Consider the following 23,786-nt stretch of genomic DNA (forward strand, 5'->3'; position numbering starts at 1 on the left):
GTCCTCCTACAGCTGTTTTCTAAAGTGTGAAGCAGTTTGAATGTGTGAGTATTTCTCTATGCATGTGTGTAACACCGTCACAGCAAAGAGTAAAGGCCTCTTGGCACAAGCAGAACAGGCCATATGTGAAGGCATAACACTGACAATAAAAGTTTAAGGGCATCATCTGTTAGTAACAGGGTGTAATGTATAGCCTGTATAGAGACACCAACACTTACTGAGTTCCCATTATTCTTCCCTTGCACAATTGCTTATCAACAAGAAATTATGCTTCAACCGAACTCTCAACTACAGGGTAAAGAATACATAAAACACACTAACACTTCCCATTCCCTTGAGCTACTATTCCCTCATGTTTATCTGTGCCGTGCCACACAACACTACAAACACTCATTTTCACTAGAGTATTTTATTTTCTTCTGCCACCTGTCACCTAATAGACCGATTTTGTGTTAGTCAAATCCCTTGATCTTTGCAGCTCACAGACTATTTATATTTCACTGCACTGACCATCCTCTAAATTAAAGATACAAGCTTTGTCTACTCAATTTTTTACAGGACAAAATGCCCTTACAGGCACGCAGTAGCACACTTCTAAATTAAGTTCTGTGTTTGAGAGCATGAGTGAATGCGTACAAATGTGTCTGTGGATTAGTGTGTGTCTACAAACGTGTGTGTGTTGAGATATACAGTAAGTGCAAGAGTGTGTACCATATCCTCTTTGTGCATATAGTGAGTAGTGCTTCGGTCCAAGTGAGCATGTGTTCTAGTTAGTTGAGCCCTGATGGACCAGCTAGTCCTTTGTTCCTTGTTGTTCACCCTTTGATGCTCTAGTGCCTGGACTCTGGGGATGGCCCTCATCTTCCAACACAGACTGATGGACGTTCTTGAAGTCTTTCAGGACAGATTGTTCTGTTCTACACTAAAAAGCACCGGCATAGAGCAGTCTGCTTGCATCAGAACGGCACTAGAATCAATTAGCGAGGTATGCTGTGAGATTATATTGACAAAGAAGCGTTCACAACTTGTTCCCAAATTCTCAGCTTTGAAGTGAAGCTCTGCGGTTTGACAGGCAAATAGCAGCTGACGTGGGTGTCTGCCGAGGGACAGTTGTTTTTAGGATTTTCTGCAAGCATCTAGTGGAACTCCTTCTTTCTGTTTCTAGGTTTGTGCAAAGATCACATGTTTGCAGAGATGGTAGCCCACACATGCTCTTGACTTTTCTTCTGTTTCAATGAGGCTCATATCCTTAAAAGGGGCACAATTGAAAGACAAAAATCTCTGTTGATTCATCATAAAGTAATATTAGACATGTAAAAGTAGCTGCACAATGTTGTTTAAAGCGTTCTAAAGTCTGGGAAAATAACCCTAATGTCAAATTATTGACAGAAAGCCAGCTCTGCATACATAGGATGTGGATTTCGAAAGATTATTTGATAACCAAAGTTAGGCTATATAGTTATGATAGATAGCATTATGGGAAATGTATACATATTTTATCTGAACCAAACAGGGTTGGGTAGAGGGTGGTTAATATATTTTAGATTTATATTCGGTGTTTGTGTTTTGGTATTTGATGTAAAACAGGTATGACTATAGCACCCCTGTTTGTAACTACATTTCTGTCTCTCCTGCCTCCTTACTTATGAATTTGAACACTCCCAAGGTCAGTCTAGCATGAAGGATCTAGCCGTTTTGAAGCTCCACAACTCAGATCTGCTTCCAGATGTTGACAATTTCATATGATTGTATTTTTTTAATAATAATATATTATTCAATCTGTAATTTGCTCCAATTTGATTGAAGCACAATACTACATTTCAATATGTCCCAAACTGGAGGATATTTTCATACGAAATTCCATTATAAATGTTTAACTCACATACTGTACACCCTTGAAGAGAATTTGAAAACGTTGGGGTCAAGGAGTGCAAATCTCCTCGTGCTTAAAAAAAGAAAAAGGAAAATCAACTTAGCACTTGTCTGAAAGTTTGACTGAAAGTAAACACAAAGAACTGCATAGCATACTGTATAGCTTATCCATATTGTCAACATGCTGACTTACTGTATTCATGAATGCATGGTTTGTTTATGTCAGAGGAAGGCTCACTTTTGTTTTAGTTTGTTTGCCTACAGAAGCATTGGTTGAAGGCAAGATGAGGGTTTGTATCTGCAAGTTTGCAACCTGCACACATAAAAGGACAAGGTACACACTGTGCTCTTTTCATTGCTTCCACAATACAATAAAGGGAGACATATAGAGAGATTCCTCTGTGACTACTTGCTGTGTTTACTATCAGTCAGACTCTGAGGCAAGTATTTCATATCCTCTGTTAACGGTTTTTTAAGAGAAAACTAGGAAGCTTTGCTCCTTGCCCTCACCAGAGACCTCCAGAACAGAAGCGTTGTGCAAAGCTTTATCTTGGCCATTATAAAGGACAAAAAGGATATACACCCAGCTTGCCATAATCTAAGTGTAAGCACCATCTCAAATGCTGTGGACTGAGAGGCAGGCACACTGATTTTCCTTCTTTGTGGCTAAGTTTTATCGGTGGACAAACTTTTTTCAGCTCAGTCATTATACAGGAATATCACACCAAAATGTAATGTATGTTGCAAAGTGTATCAACTTAAACTGATAGTATGGTTGTTTGTGTCAGCGTTGAGTGTCCCTCTATTATTATGATATTGGAGTTACAATATTACACTTTTTCTGCACATGTTGTCAAGTGATAAAAAAGATCTCACATGTATCCCATCCTATTGCTGCTATGATGTGGAGTGTGTTTATATTTGTGTGTGTGCGTGTGAAAGAGAGAGAGAGAGAGAAGAGAGAGATAGATAGAGAGAGTCAGATAGATAGAGAGAAGAGAGAGATGGAGAGATAGAGAGAGAGAGCGAGAGATCTAAGAGAGGAGATCTCTATCTCTCTCGTCTCTCTCTCTCTCTCTCGTCCCTCTCTCTCTCTCGTCCCTCTCTCTCTCTCTCTGACGCTCGCTCGGAGCTCTCCACTAACAGATAGATTATCCGCCTACCGTCTTTCCCGGGCTTAATGACCTTTTGTCTCCCGGCGGTCAGGTACACGGAGAGGGGGGCGGGGACTCAGGAGGAGCCGCTTCATATCGGACTGGTCCCGTTGTCCCGGACAACAAATGGCCGTGAACCGACAGAGAGGGAGAGTGTGATTCTTTTTTCTGTATACGACTACAGTGAAAGCCGTCTCCATGCTCACGTAGAAAGGTACGAGGGGGCAAGAAGCGCTCTTTATTTTCACACTCAGAACATTTTATCCATCCGGCAGAAGAATGGGAGAGCCCTGTTGACACCACGGAGAGATACACGCTGAGACCGAGCATGGCTGTGGACGGTAAGAGCGCTGTGTTTATCTAAAGCATGCAAGCACCATAGTGTTCATTCAGGGATATAATATTGTTGAGTTCATAGTTATGCTACATTACAGTACTTTGTGTGTTTTTTATAGCACATTAGACCATATTTGAGTGTTTGACAGGGACATGTGCTTATTCTGAAATGTTCGGATACGGTAGTTGGAGTTATGCTTTATCGAAAGCACAACTGTACTCAACAATAAATGAAACTACACAATACATTTGTAATTTCCTGGATTTTTGGAATAACTCATCAAATATCTGACTGAATTACAGATGTCGTCTATTCAAAGTGTGACTCCACTATTTATCTACAATGTCAATATGAATTTGACTCTAACATGTGTTATTGATGATTGCAGTCACAATGTCTCTACATAAAAGTGTTTCTATGATGGAGATGTTTTAGAATTGTTTAATTTTCAATGCAGTTAAATAGCTAATCAATTATTTGGTGTTGTGCAAAGGTAACTATATTGGAAGTGCAGTGTTTATCATGGTCTATTTTGCACCTGACACTCTATATCTGTGGGCCAGCACCTGCCTCTAACCATAACCTGGATATATTATAGCTCAGGTATACAACAATGAGGCAGCATTCTTTGTTTTTCATTCTTTTGTTTCACCAATAATGGAGAAAAAAATGCTGCAGATGTGATCTCTCTCACAAAAAATAGAACTAACTCATGGTTATAATAGTCGATCTTTCCTACAATTACATTCTCGTCACACTTATCAATGTGTATTTTTGTTCTATTGAATGACAGAAAAAAGTGGAACATTGCCATCAAACATGTTTGAAGACTAAGACGCAGGAGAGCATATTTTGTTTGACTATCAGTACAAAACCCAATTATCATTATGTAATTATTTCACAAAACTGAGAAAATCAGCAAATTGTCCCATTTGAGAAGCTGGAAACACCAAATGTTTAGTAATTTGCTTAAGACATTACAGCAAATTTAGATTATTAAAATAGTTGCTAATTCAAATGTTCTCAATTGATTCATGACTTATTGTGCTATTTTGCATACCAAGCAAACCCCACATTTCTGAGGGAAGATGTTTATATTGAACAACAACATTTACTCAAGAGGTCACATTCATACAGCCTAAAACAAATGTCTGTTTTCAGGCTTCTGAGATGTCTTGCCCAGTTTTCCAGCTCCAGGGACAAAGCTGAATAGCCGTGTATAAAAAAGCTATTAGAGTATTTTTGGATTATTTGTACCATTGTTGTTGTTGTTGTTCTTGTCCTGTCCCTTTAGCATTCCTGAGCTTGGCTTGCTGGTGTTCGCTCCGGGCTAACTAACTTAATTGAAGCCTAATCAGAGGCTCTCTCTGCTCAAGGGCAATAACGCTTGTGAGAGTATCAGTGCCAAGTATGTCTTCCATCTGTCCTCTGTCTACCCAAGCAGGTTAGCTATTCATTAGCATGACTGGAGGTTGGACACTCAGTCAGATATGCATATATGCCAGTGACACATTGTGCTATCTATAATTAATCCATCATTTACTTAAGCATCATTCATTTACTCAGCGCCATGGGCTTTGACGCCGCCATCGCAGTGTGTTGCCACTTAAACTTTAAAGAGTTTTTGCTCCAAAAAACAGTAGCACTTTTTGTGGTTACACAGGGTTTGATTTACAACCAGTGGCAACAACTAGAACCATTTACTGAAACTCCTCATGCATGTTAGGGCAGAGACTGGTATTTGATAGGAACTTGACAATCACAAAATATTCCATGCTTTTGTATTGAACTGGATAACTGTAACCTGTTTGTGGGTAAATAATCATTATACAACTAAAATCTACTCCATGTCATCTTGGACCCTGATTTGTTAACCATGAATATTTCAGGGGTACAAATACACCATAAAGCTGATGATATGTAAGATTTTTCTGTAGGTTGTTGTTTCATTGTTAGGCGGACAGTCAGTCACAGGCCTGTGACTCTATCGATTACAAGAGTTGATCTGCATTTTAAATGGTATTAATAACATGAATAGTTGCGTCTGAATTTATATTGCTAACAGAATTACATTTTCTGTCTTGCTGCCTGCTGTACAACGAGTCAAGCTATATAATTATACCCCCTCCATCTTTTGGCTATTCAGAGTGGATGGAATTCACCAGACGTTTACTTAAATCGACCAGGACATCTGGCTGTATTGTTATATCTGAGATAAGCCGCCATAGAAATGATGCTACTGGGTAATTGTATTGTCCACTGCACAGCATCCAGGAGCAGGGAGATTTTTCAGAGGAGGAAGATAGAGAGAGAGCTGCATGGTCCATCCATATACGCATAAAAAATAAGCATGGGGCAATCGTGTGTGTGTGTGTGTATTTTTGTGAGCTTGTGTGTGTCTCCACTCCAACATGCAGGCCTGACTAAGCTCAGCATGAAAGATATCCAAATATATGGGTCGATGCAGAGAATGCCAGGGTCGCTTTCCATCCATCCATACAGTGCTAGCATGCTCACCAATATGACAGGCTCACATGGAGATGAGCACACTGCTGAGTCTGAATCCAAAAACAACCTATTTATATATAACGACCCCTGTTTCCCTAAGCATGTGGGTGGATAGACAGCTGTAGGAGGGTTGACGTTGTCTATTCAATGTCTTAATGATGGACATGTGAGTAGGAAGCAGAAGAAAAAATGTGTACAGACACAAACACAGAGGATTTAATACGATTTTTCCTTTAAAGGACACAGAAATGGCATAAAAAGGAAAACACTAATGCCTTTTCTTAGGAAACTATAACTTGCATTTTCTTCTTAGATACAACATGTTAAACACAAAATCACAAATGTCTATAATGTTTTTTAATGTAGAAATAATTGTTTAAAGTGTTGACTATTGATGTTTTTCTGTTGCGTTTAGCCAGGAGCTGTCCACCGTCTAGACTTTCCTCAAAAGGCCCACAGCACACAAAAACATATTTTCTTCGGCTCAGGTCACAAAGACGGTGCTCATTCAACTGGGAAATAATCACCCCTTTTCAGTCGGGCGCTTCTACCACAGGATTCCAATCTGTACTTGTGCATGTGGGTGCCTGCATGTGTTTTGGTCAATGTGTGTTTATGCTTGAGTGTGTGAACATGCAGATGAGGCAGAAGGCAACAAGCACCTCATTTGGTGGGACGCAGGGGTGTGGTTGTTAGCTTTACACTGACAAATACACCCTTTGTTGTTTTCCTGGCGTCCATTTGGCGCAATTGGTGTTGGAGCCAAATGTGTTTCTGGCCTCTGTAGTAAAGTAATATGGTAATAGAGTGTTAACCCTCTCAGTTACAGTGGCCCGGCGGGGTCACACAGCGATTTTATGTGAGCGTGTGTGTGTGAGAGAGCATGCAAGCAGTTAACCTCTTTCCCCTGCCCATTGTCAACCCCATCCTCCCCACAGCAGGGAGTGTGTCACTCAATATACCACATGGAGAATCCTCTTGAACACACACACAGCCTCCTGTCTTCCATCATCAACTCTCTGATCCACCTCAGCCCCGCGGCTGCACCTGGCCTGAGCCTGTGGATTTTTAGATACACAGAGAAAAGTATAAAGACAAAGTGAACAAAGGGAGAGAGGAGACAGAGAATGATGTGTTGGTATACGTTGTTGAGTGTCTGAAAGTTTCTAAAAGTCTTGTCAAGACTGATGAAGAGCAGTGGCGAACCGTGTCTATCACAACTGGACCTTCTTTAGACACACACACACCCCGCCGCCGCGGTGTTAATATAATTAAATCGATTTTTTGTTTGTTTCATCTGAGTGTTCCAGGGTATTCTCTGAATACCTTGAAGGCCCTGACGGTTCGCCACTGATGAAGAGTGACTGGGGAAAGTTCTCATAAATTGTTTCCTCAGTCGAGTGACATCTTAAAAAGATATGTCATTTCAACTTTGCAGTTTTGGTCATCCTTAATTGTTTTGAAATCATTGTACTTACCACAGTGTTTGCCTGTATCCGAGAACACAGTCTTCCGTGCTACAGGTTGGAAAACAGCCAACAATTTAGCCAGAATATCTAACCCACTTTAATTTGAGGTGAAAGAAATGTGAGTGCATCTGTGTTATCACTTATTTCAAAGAAAAATGTGTGTCTAGACAACTACGCAAAACTTAGATGGATGATAATTGTCAGGGACCAAGCAGTAAGCCACAGGAGTATTTAAAGAAACTGGGTTTTTTATTTACCCAAAAACTCAAAAAAACATCATAAGCCAAGAATCTTTAATAACTAGACCTATAGAAGAGGTCAACAGAAAATAACTCTAACAGCAACTTAACAGGTGTTAACTGAACAAACCGACCTGACAAAAGGAGGGAACAAGGAAGATATGTAGTGGCTTGGCCAAACCAAATAGAAAACAATGGGTAATTAAGATCAACAGAATACTTAAAGACACTGACAAAACTTAAATCCTCCCTTTGACATGGATCACATGGATCGACCCAATTTGGCCCAATTGGCTGCTTGCAGTATTTACGAGTCCCCCACCCTCAGCCACACCCTTTGCTGATCCAGGAAGTAACCTCCCCCAATGAACACGGCAACTCAAAGACAAAGAACAATATTATTACAAACAAATACCTGTGCTAAAATGTTTGCTAACTAATGTCACGTTAAAGCAAATAAAGGGTTTTCTATTTTAATCGAAAGTGTGGTGTTAATTGTTGACTGCAACTATTGGAGATGAGGGTGCAGTATACTGTAATTGCTTTACCATGTGTGGCTGTGGCCATCACCATAATTTGTCTGTTGTTTACATTGAGCAAAACTAGGAGGTTTGTTTGAAACCTGTATCATCATGTTACTGCTTAGAACAGTTCTCCGCTGATTTGGCATTGACATCTTCACATTCGCAGCACACAGTGTTGGTGCACTTCCCTGTTAGGTTGTGTGGCCCTTATGACTTGGTTAAAGGGATGTTGATGCACATCAATGAAATTGGAGAGTTAAAAGCTATTATTATGTGCAATAAACAGGAATTCTCATAGATAAAGGGAGTTCATAAGTCAAGAGGAGGGCATTTAAATCCTCTTGCTATAATAGAAATAAAAGAATCAATTAAATTCAATCTCAGACATTTCTTAATAAGATAATGTTGATGGAGAACATTTTCAATGAGTTATTGATCTAATGAATTTGTCCTCTCAGACCGTCCGCCAACTGTTTTGACCTCTGACCCAGTGTGCAGGGGTGGGATGGACAGAGGATGATTCAGTAGATAAACATTTACACTCTGCTCCTACAGGCCTCTCAGAGATTGATGAAGGGGTGAAAGAGGAGAGTCTGCTGTGGCATAAATCAGCAGTGGATTAGCAGGAGCAGCATGTGGTGGATTTTGGACTCAATTGTCTCGTCCAGTCCAGCCTTGCCATCCTCTTAATACTTACAGAAATGACAAGTCTTCGCCGTTCTGATCTAGTGCCTGGGTCCGACTTCACCCTCAATTCCCCCCCTCCTACCTTACTTCCTCCTTCCTCCTACTGAATTAGAGTGCGCACAGGCCCATATCCAATTTCTCTCCTTTAATTAGCCTTCTGCACACGAAGAGGGATCAAGGGAGAGGTTTAAAGGGTACGGCATGGATGTAAAAGAGAAATGTAATTTTTCTGAAGGATTGCACTAATTAGATATAATTTCATACGGTTGTTTCCCTTATGTGCCACACTGTGCCACCTGAAGAGGCTTAATCAATTTAATCAATGTGTGTTTCAGATAAACCATTTGTGTACTTTTATTTTAGGCTATAATTATGTTAATGGTATTTTAATGATTCAATTTGCTATTAATGAATATTGTCCATTGTTGTTCTCTGTCCTCGCTATCTGTCGTGAGAAAATTAGATGGCGCATATTGTGTTCGAGGCACGTTTCTGTAATATCATCGTGTCTTCCGTCTCATCTTTGGCCAGATGTCTTTCAGCCTGCAGTTTCAAGGACAGCAGTCAACCTTTCCCCCCCACTCACGATCCCCCATTAGAGGCAGCTAAACAAACAGTCTAATTAAGTGTGGCCTTGTGTGATAGGGTAAGCTCGGAGCTTTTCACTCTTTGTTAATAGGTTGGCCTGCTCCTCCTATCAAGTGCTGGGGGTCAGTGGGGCCTGTGGTGCAGATTGCCTATTAAACCAAATGGCTAATGGCTCCAGCTACACCGCAAGTCAGACATCCTTGCACACTCAGGACCATGAGTCACGTTCACCCACCGCAAAAGCAATTACATTGCCGGCGCTCGCAATCTTGTAGCATGATCTGCGAAAAAGGTTTGATCTGCATGTGAAATAGTTTATGCATGTACAAAAAGTGTGTGTGTGTCTGTGTGTGACTTTGAAATTGAACATGTTTTACACTCATTCCACCCATCGGTTATACCTCTTCCAAAAATAGAAATCAATTTTGCTTTCTGTCTTCTCCTCTTATCAGCAATTTAGCCATTCCCCTTCTCTCTTTTCTCGCTACTCCAACCTATATTTCATACTTTTTTTAAATTTGGATTTGTCCTACCTCTACACAGTTCACCTTCTGTGCATATTCCACCGCCTCTCTCTTCCTTCCCCTGCTGTGTCCCCTGATGTGTATTGTAATAGCGCCCTGTGAGTATATACAGTTCTGTCGGGGTCTATGGCCTCCTCTGGCTGTCAAAGTGCTGCTTGAATGGACCCTCAATGTACCATGTCAATAGGCAGCCAAGTGTCAGTGTGTAAGTTCCACAGCTGAGAAAGTGAGAAAGAGTTGCTTAAATGCATCGTAACTCTCTGCGGCTTTCACACCAGCGCTTTTCCTTGTCTAGCTCCGAGCTAGAGCTTTTCTGGTTCAGCTCCGGTTTCCCTTTTCTGCTCCCGCTCTGTTCACACCGCCCAGCACCCGACTGGTGCTGCCGCTGCTGCGTCATGACGTCACCGTTTACACATCGCTGATTTGCTCCCCAACGGCATTACGGCGCTCACAACAACGGGGAACTGCGTCGGGTCGATGATCGTGTTGGCTTTTAATCACACGAAGCCAGAATAAATTGAATAACGACTTCTCCAACCTTATACTTTGCTCCAGAGTGCAGTGGTTCATTGTTTATTAATGTGTTTCTGCAGCATTTACCGACCGCTGCAGTGTTGGCTGCTCTTCCACGGGAGTTTATTCTCCCGTTAGCTCCCGGTTAGCTCACACTGCAGCGGCCGCTCTAAAGTATTCACTGTCCGACTCACACAAGCAGCTGATACATATCCCCAGTTCCCCTTAGCCTAAGTGAATGTGTGTCAGTCTGAATTGACGCTGTTTAGTATCACAACGCTGTTATGAAAGTTTCTCTGGTATAAAATGGGTGATGTTAGCATAGCAACCGAAGCTAAACGGACTACTTGCTATTGCTATCCTATTGTGGCATAAACCGTTTTCTACAGGCACATTTTACCGGCGTATTTTTATTATGATTCTACTTGTGATAGTCGGACACGACAACCTGTGCAGCCCATGTATTGATTCCATCCGATAGCTGCTACAATACAAAACAAAACGTCTGCCTCTCTCCACAATGATCAATAACAATGAACGGATGGTCAAAGTAAGGTACAAATAAACAGAATCACACGTAGCCTGGTTAGTGTTGCCTGACTTTATAAAGTGTGTTTATAAGCACTACTGCTTGTAGGCAGGCATGACAGTCGACCCATGTTCAGGGGAGGTGGGTTTAGTTTCCTGCACGCCTCGACGTAAGAGAGACGTAAGCGACGCCACCTCTTAGCTCCGAAGCTCTTGCCTCTAGACCGACAATTTTTTGGAGCTGGAAGTGAACCGGATTCCGGAGCTAAGAGCCGGCGCCGCTGCGGTGTGAACAGGAAAACCCGGCGCTTTTCAGGCTCCAGCTCCGAGCCGGAGCTGAAAAAGCGCTGGTGTGAAAGGGGCATGTGAATGGCTTTAAGCTCTGGAACTAACGGTATACCTACATTACAATTTTTTTTTATCTCACACTTGTCATGTTTCCTCTCATCTCTACTTTATTCTCACCTGTATCTAGTCCTCTCTTTCTGCAACATACCTCTCTCAGCCCGCTGCTCTCTCATGATATCCCCGATGGTATCTCTCTGGAGTTACATAAAAAAAGCCCCTCTCCTATCACGTCAATCCCACAGTCTGTTGCATAATCACTGTAAATGTGAGATTTTCACCTCACAAACTTTTCCCTTTTTCCATCCAAACCTCACTGAGCCTTGAGGCTCCGACTGATATAAAAGCCATATGGCACCCTCAAGAAATGCCTCACGTTATGTCGAATATGTTGCAGGGACTTATATCATGCTTAAGCTACTGGGATATTTAAGTAGTTCAATGTGACACACATGTTATAGTTTGCGTGTAAACATAATCAGATTTTCTGCCTTTCAGCTACAAATAAGAACTGACTGTGATTTTATTAATGTCACGTCCCAGAAAATCTCCTTGAGGCTGAACAGAAGACATCCCTTTTAGCCAAAATGTTCTACTACCTCATGTGCCCCCTCCTGTCTACTATTAAATGATTCATTCTCAGAAAGAGATTGTGACTGTGATGCCAGAGACAGTCAGACTCACTATCATGTTTTACTAAAATCAATAAAATTTGACCTTGATCTGTTTTGTCATTTGAAATCCTTAACCTGTAGCTAAAGCTAGAGTTCTTCTTTCTAAATGTCGTTTTTTTTTTGTACCCCAGTTTTTCTTGGTCTTATGCTCCCTTTACACTGAGTGGTGGGAAAACTGACTGTGCACTCTTTGTGTACAATGTTGTTCTTTAGAGTGTTTGCCCCCTTTTGACCGGATTCTGTTGAAATCCACTGAGACATGTGGCTGTTGTACTTTATCCGTAGATTAGGACGGATTTGTCTCTTATAAGTGGGAGATAGAGGCAACGGCATGTGATTAACTAAGTGCTGCATTTGTCACAAAAGGCTGAAGGACTGAAAGACAGAATAATCCTCTAGTGATACATGTACAGCTATGTATATTTGACTCTGTATCCAAGAACTCAGGGCTGTGTAAGACGTTGACAGATCCTGACAGTCACTTTAGGGAATAAACAGCCATCACTTTGTGTAATATATCACCCTAAAAGCAGTCATTTCCTCTCATTTCACTTCATCTTATTTTGTCTTGTCCTCCAGCCCTGTTACAATGACTAATACAGAACTTTGTCCCAGAAATGGTTATTATATTGAGCTTGTAATGACAGATGTTAAAGTGAAAGCAAGAGCAAACTATTGTCGCGGGAGGCAGACAAGGTTATAGCGCTGTCAGTCAGAGTTAGTGGGGGCGGGTTCTTAGCTGTCATCCCAGCGTTTCGGTCTCGCCCTACATATCAGGTCACTGGTGCTCTGCAGGCTTTAGGTCTTGGCAGGAGCAAACACACACATGTAGACACACAGACTCCTAGACATCCATTACAGTTTATGCACTCGCGCATGCACATACACACACTTGCCAGCCAACTGTGGCACGGAGAAATAATTTCTGATAAGAATAGAAATCGACACAAGTCACGTATTAAAAGTTTGCAATATTTCAGTGTCCTCAAAAGTGGAATAAAAAGATCACTATAGGGATAAGACATATCTTTTGAAACTGGTTAAGAGGCCTCCGTAATGGGACAGCAGAGGAAAGTTACTGTGCTGGAGGATATCGGTGGGATCAATGTAAAATAATTAAGGGTTAGATAATAAAGCTCACTTGTCCTCTCTCATCTAGTGAAAATGGCTCTAAATCAGCCAATGCCTTGATAGGAGTAGATGTAATAGCAGACATGGGAGTGTGGGTGACATATAAAAAGAAAAGCGAGCTAACGTGTTTGATCATGCATGTGCTATTAATGCCCCATTGTTAACATGATGTGTCTGAGGGATAATTACGGTGTGTTTTAGTTTGTGTGTCTCCTTATGTGTGTGTGATTGTCAGTGATGTCGGAGTAGCGGTGATAATAAGGAAACGGTTCAGCAGAGTGGAACAGAGAGTAGGAGTGAGAGCGGGTTGAGAACAGAATTACTGAAATCACTGTGACACACACCGTGGAAAGTGGCAGTTTCAGCGTTAACAAGCAAGTTCACACACACAATGACATGGATGCACACACACTGAGGTTGATGACTTGGTGGGTCTCAAAAAGGAGCCCTGAGCAGTCTCTTTACCACAGTGCTACCTATGAAACATCTGGTGTCATTAGAAGTCAACATTAGGGGAGTTGGAGAGCTAAAAGTGTTTAAAATATTGACATTGATTGTGCGCTGTGATGTAAATGGGTAAAGGAGCTCGTTTCTGAATCACCTAATTACATTGACTATTACTGTAGGGATTGCTTTTCAAGAGATTTAACAATGTAGCTCAGGATGATAGCTGGTTTAATTATAATAAGTGAGATTATTATAGGAATAGTTTGTCAAAAAATAATGCTGATTTTATATTTTTAGTTTTAGTACACTTCGTTTTGATGGGTCTGTTTATTAGAGGAGTGGGAACTACACATATGAATTGTCTTGCAGATTGATGCCACTTTCATATCTGTTTGATCAAGTGTTGGATGGCTTAGTTTAACATAAAGGTAGAAATTGCTGGTCTGGGTCTTCCCTAAGGTGAAAACACCCCATCCAGAGTAAAATCTGCAAAACTGACTAATTAACATCGTAAGATATGTTTAACACCCACTGGCTCATAATACCCTTGGAGAGAAACAGGGTAATAAGCATCTTTCCTAAAATCTTGAGCTGTGCCTTTAAGGAAAAAGAAAGGTAAGCAAACTATAAGGAAATAAGTACAGAGGGGTATAAGAGAAAGAGGAGAGATGAAAGGAAGGCTGTTAGTGTAAAGGATTAAGAGGCAAAGGGGGAGTAGAAAGGTTCCACTGGGATCCTTCGGCCTGGACAAGAAGCTCCTGCTGGGACTGTATGTGTATTGAAGTGTGTATTTGCCTGCATGTGTGCACAACGAGCCTTGATTCTCTTCCCCATTTCATCCCCAACTGCCCGCTTTGTACCAGCTGCTTTCTGCTATGTTACCTGACAGCGCAGTCTTGGGAGAGAACAAGTGTGTGTGTGTGTGTGGGGGGGAGGCATAATTGGCATGTCCGTCTGACTGAAAGGCCCGGACGAAGTGGTAGTGGAGGAGTGGAGCTGATAACATGGCAATTAAGCTGAGAGAGACAGACCCCCAATCAGCGCAGCATGCCGCAGAGACCCACACAGACAGGTGGGACTGCAGGGAGGGGATACAGAGTCAGGGAGAATGGGAGAAAGCCCCCCCAGGTGTGTGTTGATTTGTCTTGCTGTTAGACTGAAAACAAGGGGGCTCCTGAATGGTCTGTACAAAATACGTCTGACTGTATTGTGCATTCATACTCTCCTCTCTCACACTGCAAACACCGGCTGTTGCTGCTGCAGCTGATCGGATAATAATGTTTTTTTAAGCATCTTTTTCACTTAAAAAGAAAACTGATTACCGACAAGGTATCAGATTGACATCATCTGTTGCTTGTTTAAGGCATTGCAGAAATAGAGCAGTGTATTGTCTCTGTTGGTAGTTGATAGGGTGCAAATCTCCATTCAACTGTCTCGGTTATGGCACCTCTGTGTGTGGTAGATCTTCTACCCACCTTCCTTCCTTCCTTCCTTCTCTCCTCCTCCTTCTCGCCGTCTCGGCAGCCTCCTTGGTTTCATCACAAAGGATCACAACAAACTTTAAAACACTTCAAAGCTCTGAGTTATATTTCAGTTTGCTCACAGAGGTGCCTCCACCAGCACCGTAGCCGCTGCCGAGTTGCTGTTTCTAATCATTCATGCTGCTTTCGGATCTACAAACTAACTCCCTGTCTGCAATTTCCATTCCCTCCCCGTCTATCTCAGCTTCCAATTCATTGGCGCATTTCCATTCTCTCTCCCCTGCGCTCTTTTCTCTATCTATGTTTACCTCTCAGCTTCTGTGGAGCATTAACTTTTATCTTTTTCTCCACCAGCCCCCCACCCATTCTATAAGCCTATTCCTCCCACTCGTTCATTCCTTTTTATTTTATTTTTATCCCCTCATCCTGGTGTCTTTGTATGGTTTCAGTGTAGAGCAGATTGTCAACTAACTCTCACATCGGTCAATTATTCATTTCAATGTGTGTTTGCAAACCCCTCAGTGCTCAATAACCTTTGTTTGTGTGTGTGTGTGTGTGTGTGTGTGTGTGTGTGTGTGTGTGTGTGTGTGTGTGTGTGTGTGTGTGTGTGTGTGTGTGTGTGTGTGTGTGTGTGCATCTGGAGCTATTGACTGGTTATTATTTTCACACGCTACATTGCCCGCTCATTTGTCCTCTAATATGAAAGTCTATGAGCAGTGACATACATGTGAAAAGCAAAGTAGGCTATTGTGTAATAGGCATGGCTTCAGGACATTCAATACATTATTGAGTGCTGAATCTCTCCACATCCCATTCTCTCACCAGGACACAGTGTGAGTGCACCACATCGATTTAAAGACCACATGTGACAATCACAATAAACTGAAGTCCATTCAGGCTCCAGAAGCCACTTGGTTCACAGCGGCTAGTTTAACTTCAGCTCATGGCAGTGATTTAATGCAAAGAGTGTTATTGTGAGTATAAGGGGCTGATTTCTCTATGCTCAGCCGACAGAGCGTGGGTGATCATTGGCGAACGGCCTTGCAGGTATTTGTGAACTCAAGGAACTAGCATGCCGTGTTTTGCTTGCACAAATTACTTCTTTAATTTCAGTTTATTTCATTTTTCATTTCAAACCTTTATTTAACCAGATTGGTCCCATTTAGATCATAGATCTCTTTTTCAAGGGAGACCTGCAGCATATAGGTTCCACATTTCCAGTTTAGAAAAACAATAACGATAATGGCAAAACCTGTTTGTGTGATTGCTTGAATCAATTTAAAGTTCATTAGCAGACCATCTGGCGTATAGCTCTTGCATCAAAATGATCATCTTAAACTGCACTTGAAATCAAAATCTTATAGCTTGATATTTTTTGACATTGTTTTTGTGGTTGACCTGTTTACTGTATCACTCGATTTCCTGCTGTTAATTTAGTGTGCCTTTCTTAGAGGTTGTGGTTTTGGGTTAAAATGGGAAAGTAGAATTATGACACTTTAATATTTTGTTCACAGACATCCGTTAATCTGCAGAACACTTATCCACTCAGGGGAACAGCTGTAAACAAACACTAAATATTTAAAAAATCTTGTCTAAGCTAAGAAGTTGTGCTCCATGTGCTTGTTCATTTAATATCCCCCATCATTTTGGATTCTTTTGAGCAAAATGCAGAGGAGGACGTCCTGCATGACATGACAAACTATGAAGGCAGTTTAGATCACAGCATGTATTGAGATGTGAAAGCTGTGAAATTACTGTCACTGAAAATATACAGAAGAACATAATGCTGATGTTCTCTGACTTTCACTGCATTGAAACTTCTGAAATCTTGTGAATCTGCCAGTCAAAGAGTTGATGTCAAAGTGGGATGTTGATTTCAGATTTTAAGTTAAATTCTTTCATTTGACCTTTCACAGTCATAACTTATTCAACCAATCAGAGGGAAAACAATTTAGCTTAACCTTTTTAATGCTTGCTTGTGGATGTCACTGCCATGTGAATTCAGAACGGTTTAAACATGCATAGAGTCTTGCTCTGCCTGCTTGACCTTTTAATGTCATTTCCTTTATTTTGTCCTCCCATCTGATAGAACAATATCCCAACCAGGCTAGTTTGGATGGATCTATCTAAGGTGTTCATGAGCTGTGACTGATAACAGTGTAGTGTCTGTGTGTGAACTAGATTGATCATCTGATTACCTCCCCAGTTAAGCTGGCTTGTCGAATAATAATTCAATATCTCATAAACAACATCATGCAAATACACACAGATAGTGTGTGCCCTTGAAAAGCTCTGGCATTCACTATGATGAATATACTATGGATTCATTATGCAGATGGGGCTAACTGGAGCTTGCTTTAGTCTTCTGTATGTGGATGGTGTCATGGTCAAAGTAACTGGATTAAAAGTGTTGTGCAGTATATTTTAAAAACATAATTATCACAGATAATGTACTAGGGGTTTTGGTTTCACAGATGTGGAGAGATGTATTACTTAAAACTGCTTTAATATTTTACAGGGAGCTTTACGTTTTTTTTGCTGAAACATCAATGAGTACATTAACATACACGTTTGTATACAAGTTTTTAGTGTTTTACCAGTTACATCTAATTCTTACATGGACCATGATGAATCAGATTTTTCATACCTAGTTTTAATGTCTGTGAAGATCAGAGTTCAAATATCCTAATTCTTTGGCCACTCCTTCATTGCTTCCTTGGTTCCTTCCTTCTTACTGAGTTACCTCAACAGTTTGGCATAACCACAGTTTGTTTTTTAGCTGCCTGAAATTTGATGCCATGTTAAATGGAAAGTCACCTTTTTTTTAAAACATTAACAAGATGTTAAAAATATTTGGTCTAGTAAATCCAGAATTTTTATAGCAGGTTATCCTCACATAACCGGGATACTCCACGCAGAACTCCAGGCTGAGGCACTCAGTTTATCCAGCCTGATCTCACCTCACATCCTGTTACTCGACCTCCTTTGACATCCGCTCTGAGTTATCGATTGTCTTTGAGATCTAATCTATCCTCCCGTGTCATCATATGAGAGCTTGGCTGCGAAGGGGATACAACAATCTCATGATCTCATCTGCTCATAATTTCCCTCTTTGTCCTCCTTCATTTCCTATAACAATTAATATTAATGTTCTGTTCTGAAGCTTAATTGAATCTACTCACTCCCCTGTGACGTGTCTTCTTGCCCATTTTCCCATCTTTTTGGTTCTTATTTACCCTGGCCTTCAGTCCTTTATCCTTTTAAGAGGGCACAACCATGTTAGACCCCTGTATTTCATCTCCTCTGCTGTGTCACAAGTTATTTTCCTTCTCTAGTGCAAAACATTTAGTGAGTTCCGCTGAGCAGGAGTGGATATGACAGCCAGTGTCCTCGGGTGAAGGAGTTAGGTGGACTGTGTTTGTGTGTGTGTCTTCCTGCGTTTGTGTTTTATCTAAAGTGATATGTAATTGTATGTTCTCTGACACAGTGATGGTTAATCAATAGTTCTGTCTGTCTTGGTGGAGTGCGGTGGAGTTAGAGAAAATAAGTCAGGCTGTCCTTAACGCTGGACCCTTCACTTTGTTTGTTTTTTCTCTAGAGTACTGCCTAAAAATAGGAAGCTAATGTTGGCCATTTCTCTCAGCAGCCTTTGTTGTTCTCTGTGCCTTTGGGGGGCAAATGGACTAGGCAAATCATAACAGAAATGTTAGCTGCACCTGTGTTTGGATTACACTGTGCATTGTGAGCCATAAATGCCCCACTGTTTAAATCTAAAACTCAGCCTCCATCCACATGGCTGCATATGCAGACTCTGCAGCTGTATTCAGATGCACCAGCCAGAAGAAAAGCAGACAGGGATTATACAGATGTGTATGCGAAATATTCAAGAGTCACATTCACGTATGCATGAACATGCCGGCATCTGCTGACACACACAATCAAAAACACAGATCTAGCTGCCGTTTTCCTCATTTGTGTGCTGATAAGAGTCGGTGTGTGGTTATCTTGAGCCTGCATCGTGGGTGTCCATTGTTTATTCCCATTTCCCTATCTGCGTGTTCCTGTGACACTGATGGTTTGTGAGAGAAACGTCAGCCCTAGCCTGTGCGACAGTTTCTCATGTCATAGTGGGTAATAGACTGCAAAGCATCATGGGAAAAAACCCTGGGGTACAGGGTTTTTAGTTTATTTTTAAAGCTCCAACCAGAATTATTTTTATCACCTCCTGCCGTTTCAAAATGGAGTAATTTCATGGCTCATTCCTGAGATTAAGACCGGGTCGGTTGGAGCGGAAGAGTTGTAAATAGCCCCTCGCTTTACCACCCAACTTACTATAGGCCCAACAAATCTGGATCATTTGTAGATGTACGAGACGTAGTGAGTTGGCAGCATCGCTCTGTTTGATGCTATATTTAGGACTTCAGGTTTAATGTGTTTCACAGGCATGAAATCACTTCATGATGAAGTTTCACCCTCTTGCAGATTACCAGGAATGAAGAAGACTGGGATTTTGTTCTCCCCTCTTTCATATAAAACTTGCCTGCAAATAGAAATGCTATCTTAGGGTTGAATAAGAGGTGCTTGGCAGTTCATGCTAATATCATGCTGCTAAAATACACCATGTTAACCTCTGTGTGATGCCTGGAATAGGGTGGATAAGCCTGAACACTTGCCTCCATGCGAGAGGATTTCAGAAGTTGATGCCAAGGTTATGCACGAATCAAACTTCTACAAAAAGCCCACTCAGCAAAAAGATTTCCACACAGACTAATTTAGATGCTCTCTTTTGGAGTCAAATGAGTAATGTCCAGTGATGCCATGTTAATCTACTGTGGGATTTGGCTTGGAACGACCTTCCAGGGGTGCCGTACTTAACGGCTTAATTACCTTTACAAAAGGGTATACCTCTGAGATTTAGCAGCCTCTCTGCAGGGCAGATATGCTGCTCAGTCGAGAGGAGGTGATATGAGGTTACACTTCACTGGGCTGAGTCGTGTTGACTACCTACCCTCTGCACACACTGACACTTACATAAACACCTGTCTGACACTTTGCCCTTGGCTTTGGCACCTCTACCACCAACAGTTCTTTCTCTCTCCCTCCATGTGAGGCTGAAGTTACAGATATCTGAGCATCATAAATTGCACATCATCAAATCTTCCTTATTTATTTACTTTATTTACTGACTCAACAAATGCATATCCTTTTCTGCTTTTCACCCTGCTTCCCTCCATCCACCCTTCATCCTCCCTAGTTTGCACTTCCTGATTAGAGGTGATAAAAGTCACCGGCAAGGGCATCTAGAGATAATATTACACCAGTTAGTGACAAATAGGAGACAGGAGATTTGACGTTTGTCCGGGCTTATCAAAAGTATGTTGAGACAGACGAGGAATAAACCTTCCTGCTGAATAGTTAGGATGGTAATCACTCAAAATGCAAAAACACTGCATTTGACACTGATCTTTATCACATTTAGATCCACAGCTAAATCCTATCATTGAGCCTCTTTTAGAATAAATGGCTTTTTCTAAAGCTTTGCAACCGTAAAAAAAGACAACCGTCAGACGCATACGTAGAAATGCCTTCCGAAGCGGACTTGAATTGGAAGCTATGGATATTTAATCACTTTTGGGTGATTTTATTCTCAGCCGTGTCCTGTGACCGGAGGTTAAGTCGACCGAGTCCATTGAAGCTTGCCGAACGAGCGCTCTGTCTTCATTTAATGACTGCCGGGGTTGGCAAGATATTGCACATATTGAGTTTCAATGGAACTGTGAAGTCATGATGTTGCATTTCCTCATCTACAAAGTGATGCCTATAAAGTGTAGGTCAGTCTCCGCCTAATAATTGCAAAGCTCTCTTTAACAGCTTGTGAAATGCAGTTGTTTCGCGGTCTATAAATGCGTCTCCCCTCTAAGCTCTTTTACCTTTCCACAGTTTGATCAGTTTACTGTCAGTTTGCAATTTACAGAAGCGCTCGCTCTTTCTTGTCTGGCTTGCTCATGCTTTTGCGCTCGCTCTTGTCTCCTTCTGAGAGATTGGCAGGTCTTTAAGGTTGCAAGGCGCTTAGCTTCCCACGTCCCTTCCTCCTGTCTCCTCCCCTTCATTCTGACTGGCAGTAATTACATCAGGGCTGGACTTGGTTTGTCCCGACGACCCCAAAGACCTGACAACCAGAAAGAGAAAGAGAGAGAGAGAGAAAGAAAGGGGAACAAGTAAGTTACTGCTGCATAAGAAGTTATAAAAGTAGCAGCATATAGAAATGGGGAAAGGGGGAGCGCAGAGAAAGGAAGCGGTATAAGAAGGAAGAGAAGGTTACACATCAGTGGTTCCTGACAGGCCTTTCTTGTTTTCATCTTCACAATCTTTTTCATTCCTCCATCATAGCTATGTGAACTCTTTCGTATTCACCACTGCTCACATGAAAAGACTTTTGGGTTGAGAAAAAGTGCCCGCCCCATCCCTTCATAACCCACACTACTCCCAGCCGCAACACAGAGTTTCCCTCAAGCCTCAGCTGTCATACAGCAGCTCTCAGTGCTCTGTTGTGTAATTCTGAAGTGGGAATTGTCCTGGAAAGCGTGTTTTTTCCCTTGTTAGTGAAAAAGAATGGCAGGTTTGCTTTAATGTTGACAGAAGATATCTTGTTTATATCTTTACATCGGGTATGGAAGATAGGGCAAAACCATTGGGCCAAAAATCCCATGTAGAGAAACATGAAAGCATTGAAATAAATCCATTCTTTTTTTTTTTTTAAATCTGGTCCCCAGGAGAAGGGTGGAAAATAAATTAGGAAGTCATTCAGTATGAAATGAGGCTTTTCTAAAATAATGCTCTGACATTGTTCGGTTGTTAAGCTTTTTTCAAATGTAAAAGTAATGAATGCAATGTTCATTATTCCTTTTGCTTTTAGCCCTTTCATCAGTAATTCTGTGTCCAGCTCAATAACTGCCTTTACACGCACACGTGAATCAGGGGATTTTAGGGAGAAATCCAGTTGTGCTTGACATGCACACTTAAGCTGCTTTAAATCTTATATTGTTTGTAATTGTAGCATCTCTGCTTGTCTAGCTGACATCTCTCAGTAGATGTCTGCTCATCACCTCAAGCTCAACCTTGACAAGACTGAGCTGCTCTTCCTTCCGGGAAAAGATTGTCCCACTCTTGACCTAACAATCAACATCGGCACCTCAGTTGTTTCCCCGACTCAGACTGCAAGGAATCTGGGTGTGATCCTAGATATCAAACTGTCCTTCACTGCAAACATCGCTGCTACAACCCGCTGCTGCAGATACACGCTTTACAACATCAGGAGGATACGTCCCCTCCTGACCCAGAAAGCGACGCAACTTCTGGTCCACGCCTAGACTACTGCAACTCCCTCCTGGCTGGTCTACCTGCATGTGCCATCCGACCTCTGCAGCTCATCCAGAATGCAGCGGCTCGTCTGGTCTTCAACCTTCCTAAATTTTCCCACACCACTCCGCTCCTCCGCTCCCTTCACTGGCTTCCGGTAACTGCTAGAATCCACTTCAAGACACTGGTACTTGCTTACCATGCTGCGAATGGATCTGGCCCTTCGTACATCCAGGACATGGTTAAACCGTACACCCCAGCACGTGCACTACGCTCTGCATCAGCCAAACGACTCGCTGCACCCTCGCTGCGAAGGGGACCCAAGTTCCCATCAACAAAAACACGTGGGTTTGCTGTCCTGGCTCCAGGATGGTGGAATGAGCTCCCCATTGACATCAGGACGGCAGATAGCTTGCACATCTTCCGGCGCAAACTGAAAACTCATCTCTTTCGACTCTACTTCGAGCGTTAGAACTATTAACGAAGCACTTTTATACTAATAAAGGACTGGCTTATCTAAAGCCAGTTGAGTAGCACTTGAAATGTTTTTGCTCTATGAAACCTGATGTACTTATATGATTCTGGTTTCTTCAAGTTTGTATTTTGTTGGTCGAACGCACTTATTGTAAGTCGCTTTGGATAAAAGCGTCAGCTAAATGCAATGTAATGTAATGTAATGTAATGGTAAGCGTATATGTGAACAAACAGTTGCATATTCAAAGTATATTATTGATTAATGATGCTACAACTTGAATGTATTTATTCTAGGAGAATTTTTGTTTGACTTGACAAATTACCTCTCTTGCTCAAAGCTGTGTGTTAACCAGGTTTATCTTAACCCCTCAGGAATGGATTTCTTGTTAACATGGCGTTTTAAAAATCAAGTGACAATAAGCAGCAGCATAAAGTCTCTATCTCAGTTTTACCCTCTGTCATGCATTCTCTTGACCTTTTTCTGCTCCCACTGTCATCTCTCTGTTGTGTCTGGATTATGTGCAGTCAAATACTCTTTTATCATGCACATGACTAATCCATTTGTGTCTAAGATAAGGGGAGCAATGGGTGTGTTTGTCCCATGGAAAATAGACCCACAGCCACAGACGACGCACCACTGTAGCCTGTTCAACTTGTGAACCGCAGAAGATGCCCTGTGGCTCTCGGAGATCTGCCCTCTGAACCTGTCGTGACAACTTGTCTGCTTAGCTGTCTCACAGCTAACGCTCACTCCTGGGAGGAAAGGGTAGACAGACAGAGAGAGGGAGGGATGCACAAATATTTATGATGAAGCAAAGATGAATCTAGCAAGAGAGCCAAAATGCGCTGTCTCTGTTAATATGCACTTAATGATTGGAGATCACAGTGGAGTCGCACTGCTGCCCACCACCATCACCAAAACAGCCATCTGT

General features: G+C 41.7%; 1 protein-coding gene across 1 annotated transcript in view; it reads left to right on the plus strand.

The window, feature by feature from the left end:
- Positions 1–3,052: 3,052 nt before the first annotated feature.
- The window catches only part of LOC117540678 (sterile alpha motif domain-containing protein 10-like), a 59,559-nt gene continuing 38,825 nt past the window's right edge, over positions 3,053–23,786 (plus strand). The window contains exon 1 of the mRNA XM_034207449.1: positions 3,053–3,367. Within this exon, the coding sequence (XP_034063340.1) occupies positions 3,355–3,367 (13 nt within the window). The 5' untranslated portion in view covers positions 3,053–3,354. The remainder of the gene's footprint in view (positions 3,368–23,786) is intronic.

The sequence above is a fragment of the Gymnodraco acuticeps genome, unplaced genomic scaffold, assembly GCF_902827175.1.
Source record: "Gymnodraco acuticeps unplaced genomic scaffold, fGymAcu1.1, whole genome shotgun sequence".
Taxonomy (NCBI): Eukaryota; Metazoa; Chordata; class Actinopteri; order Perciformes; family Bathydraconidae; genus Gymnodraco; species Gymnodraco acuticeps.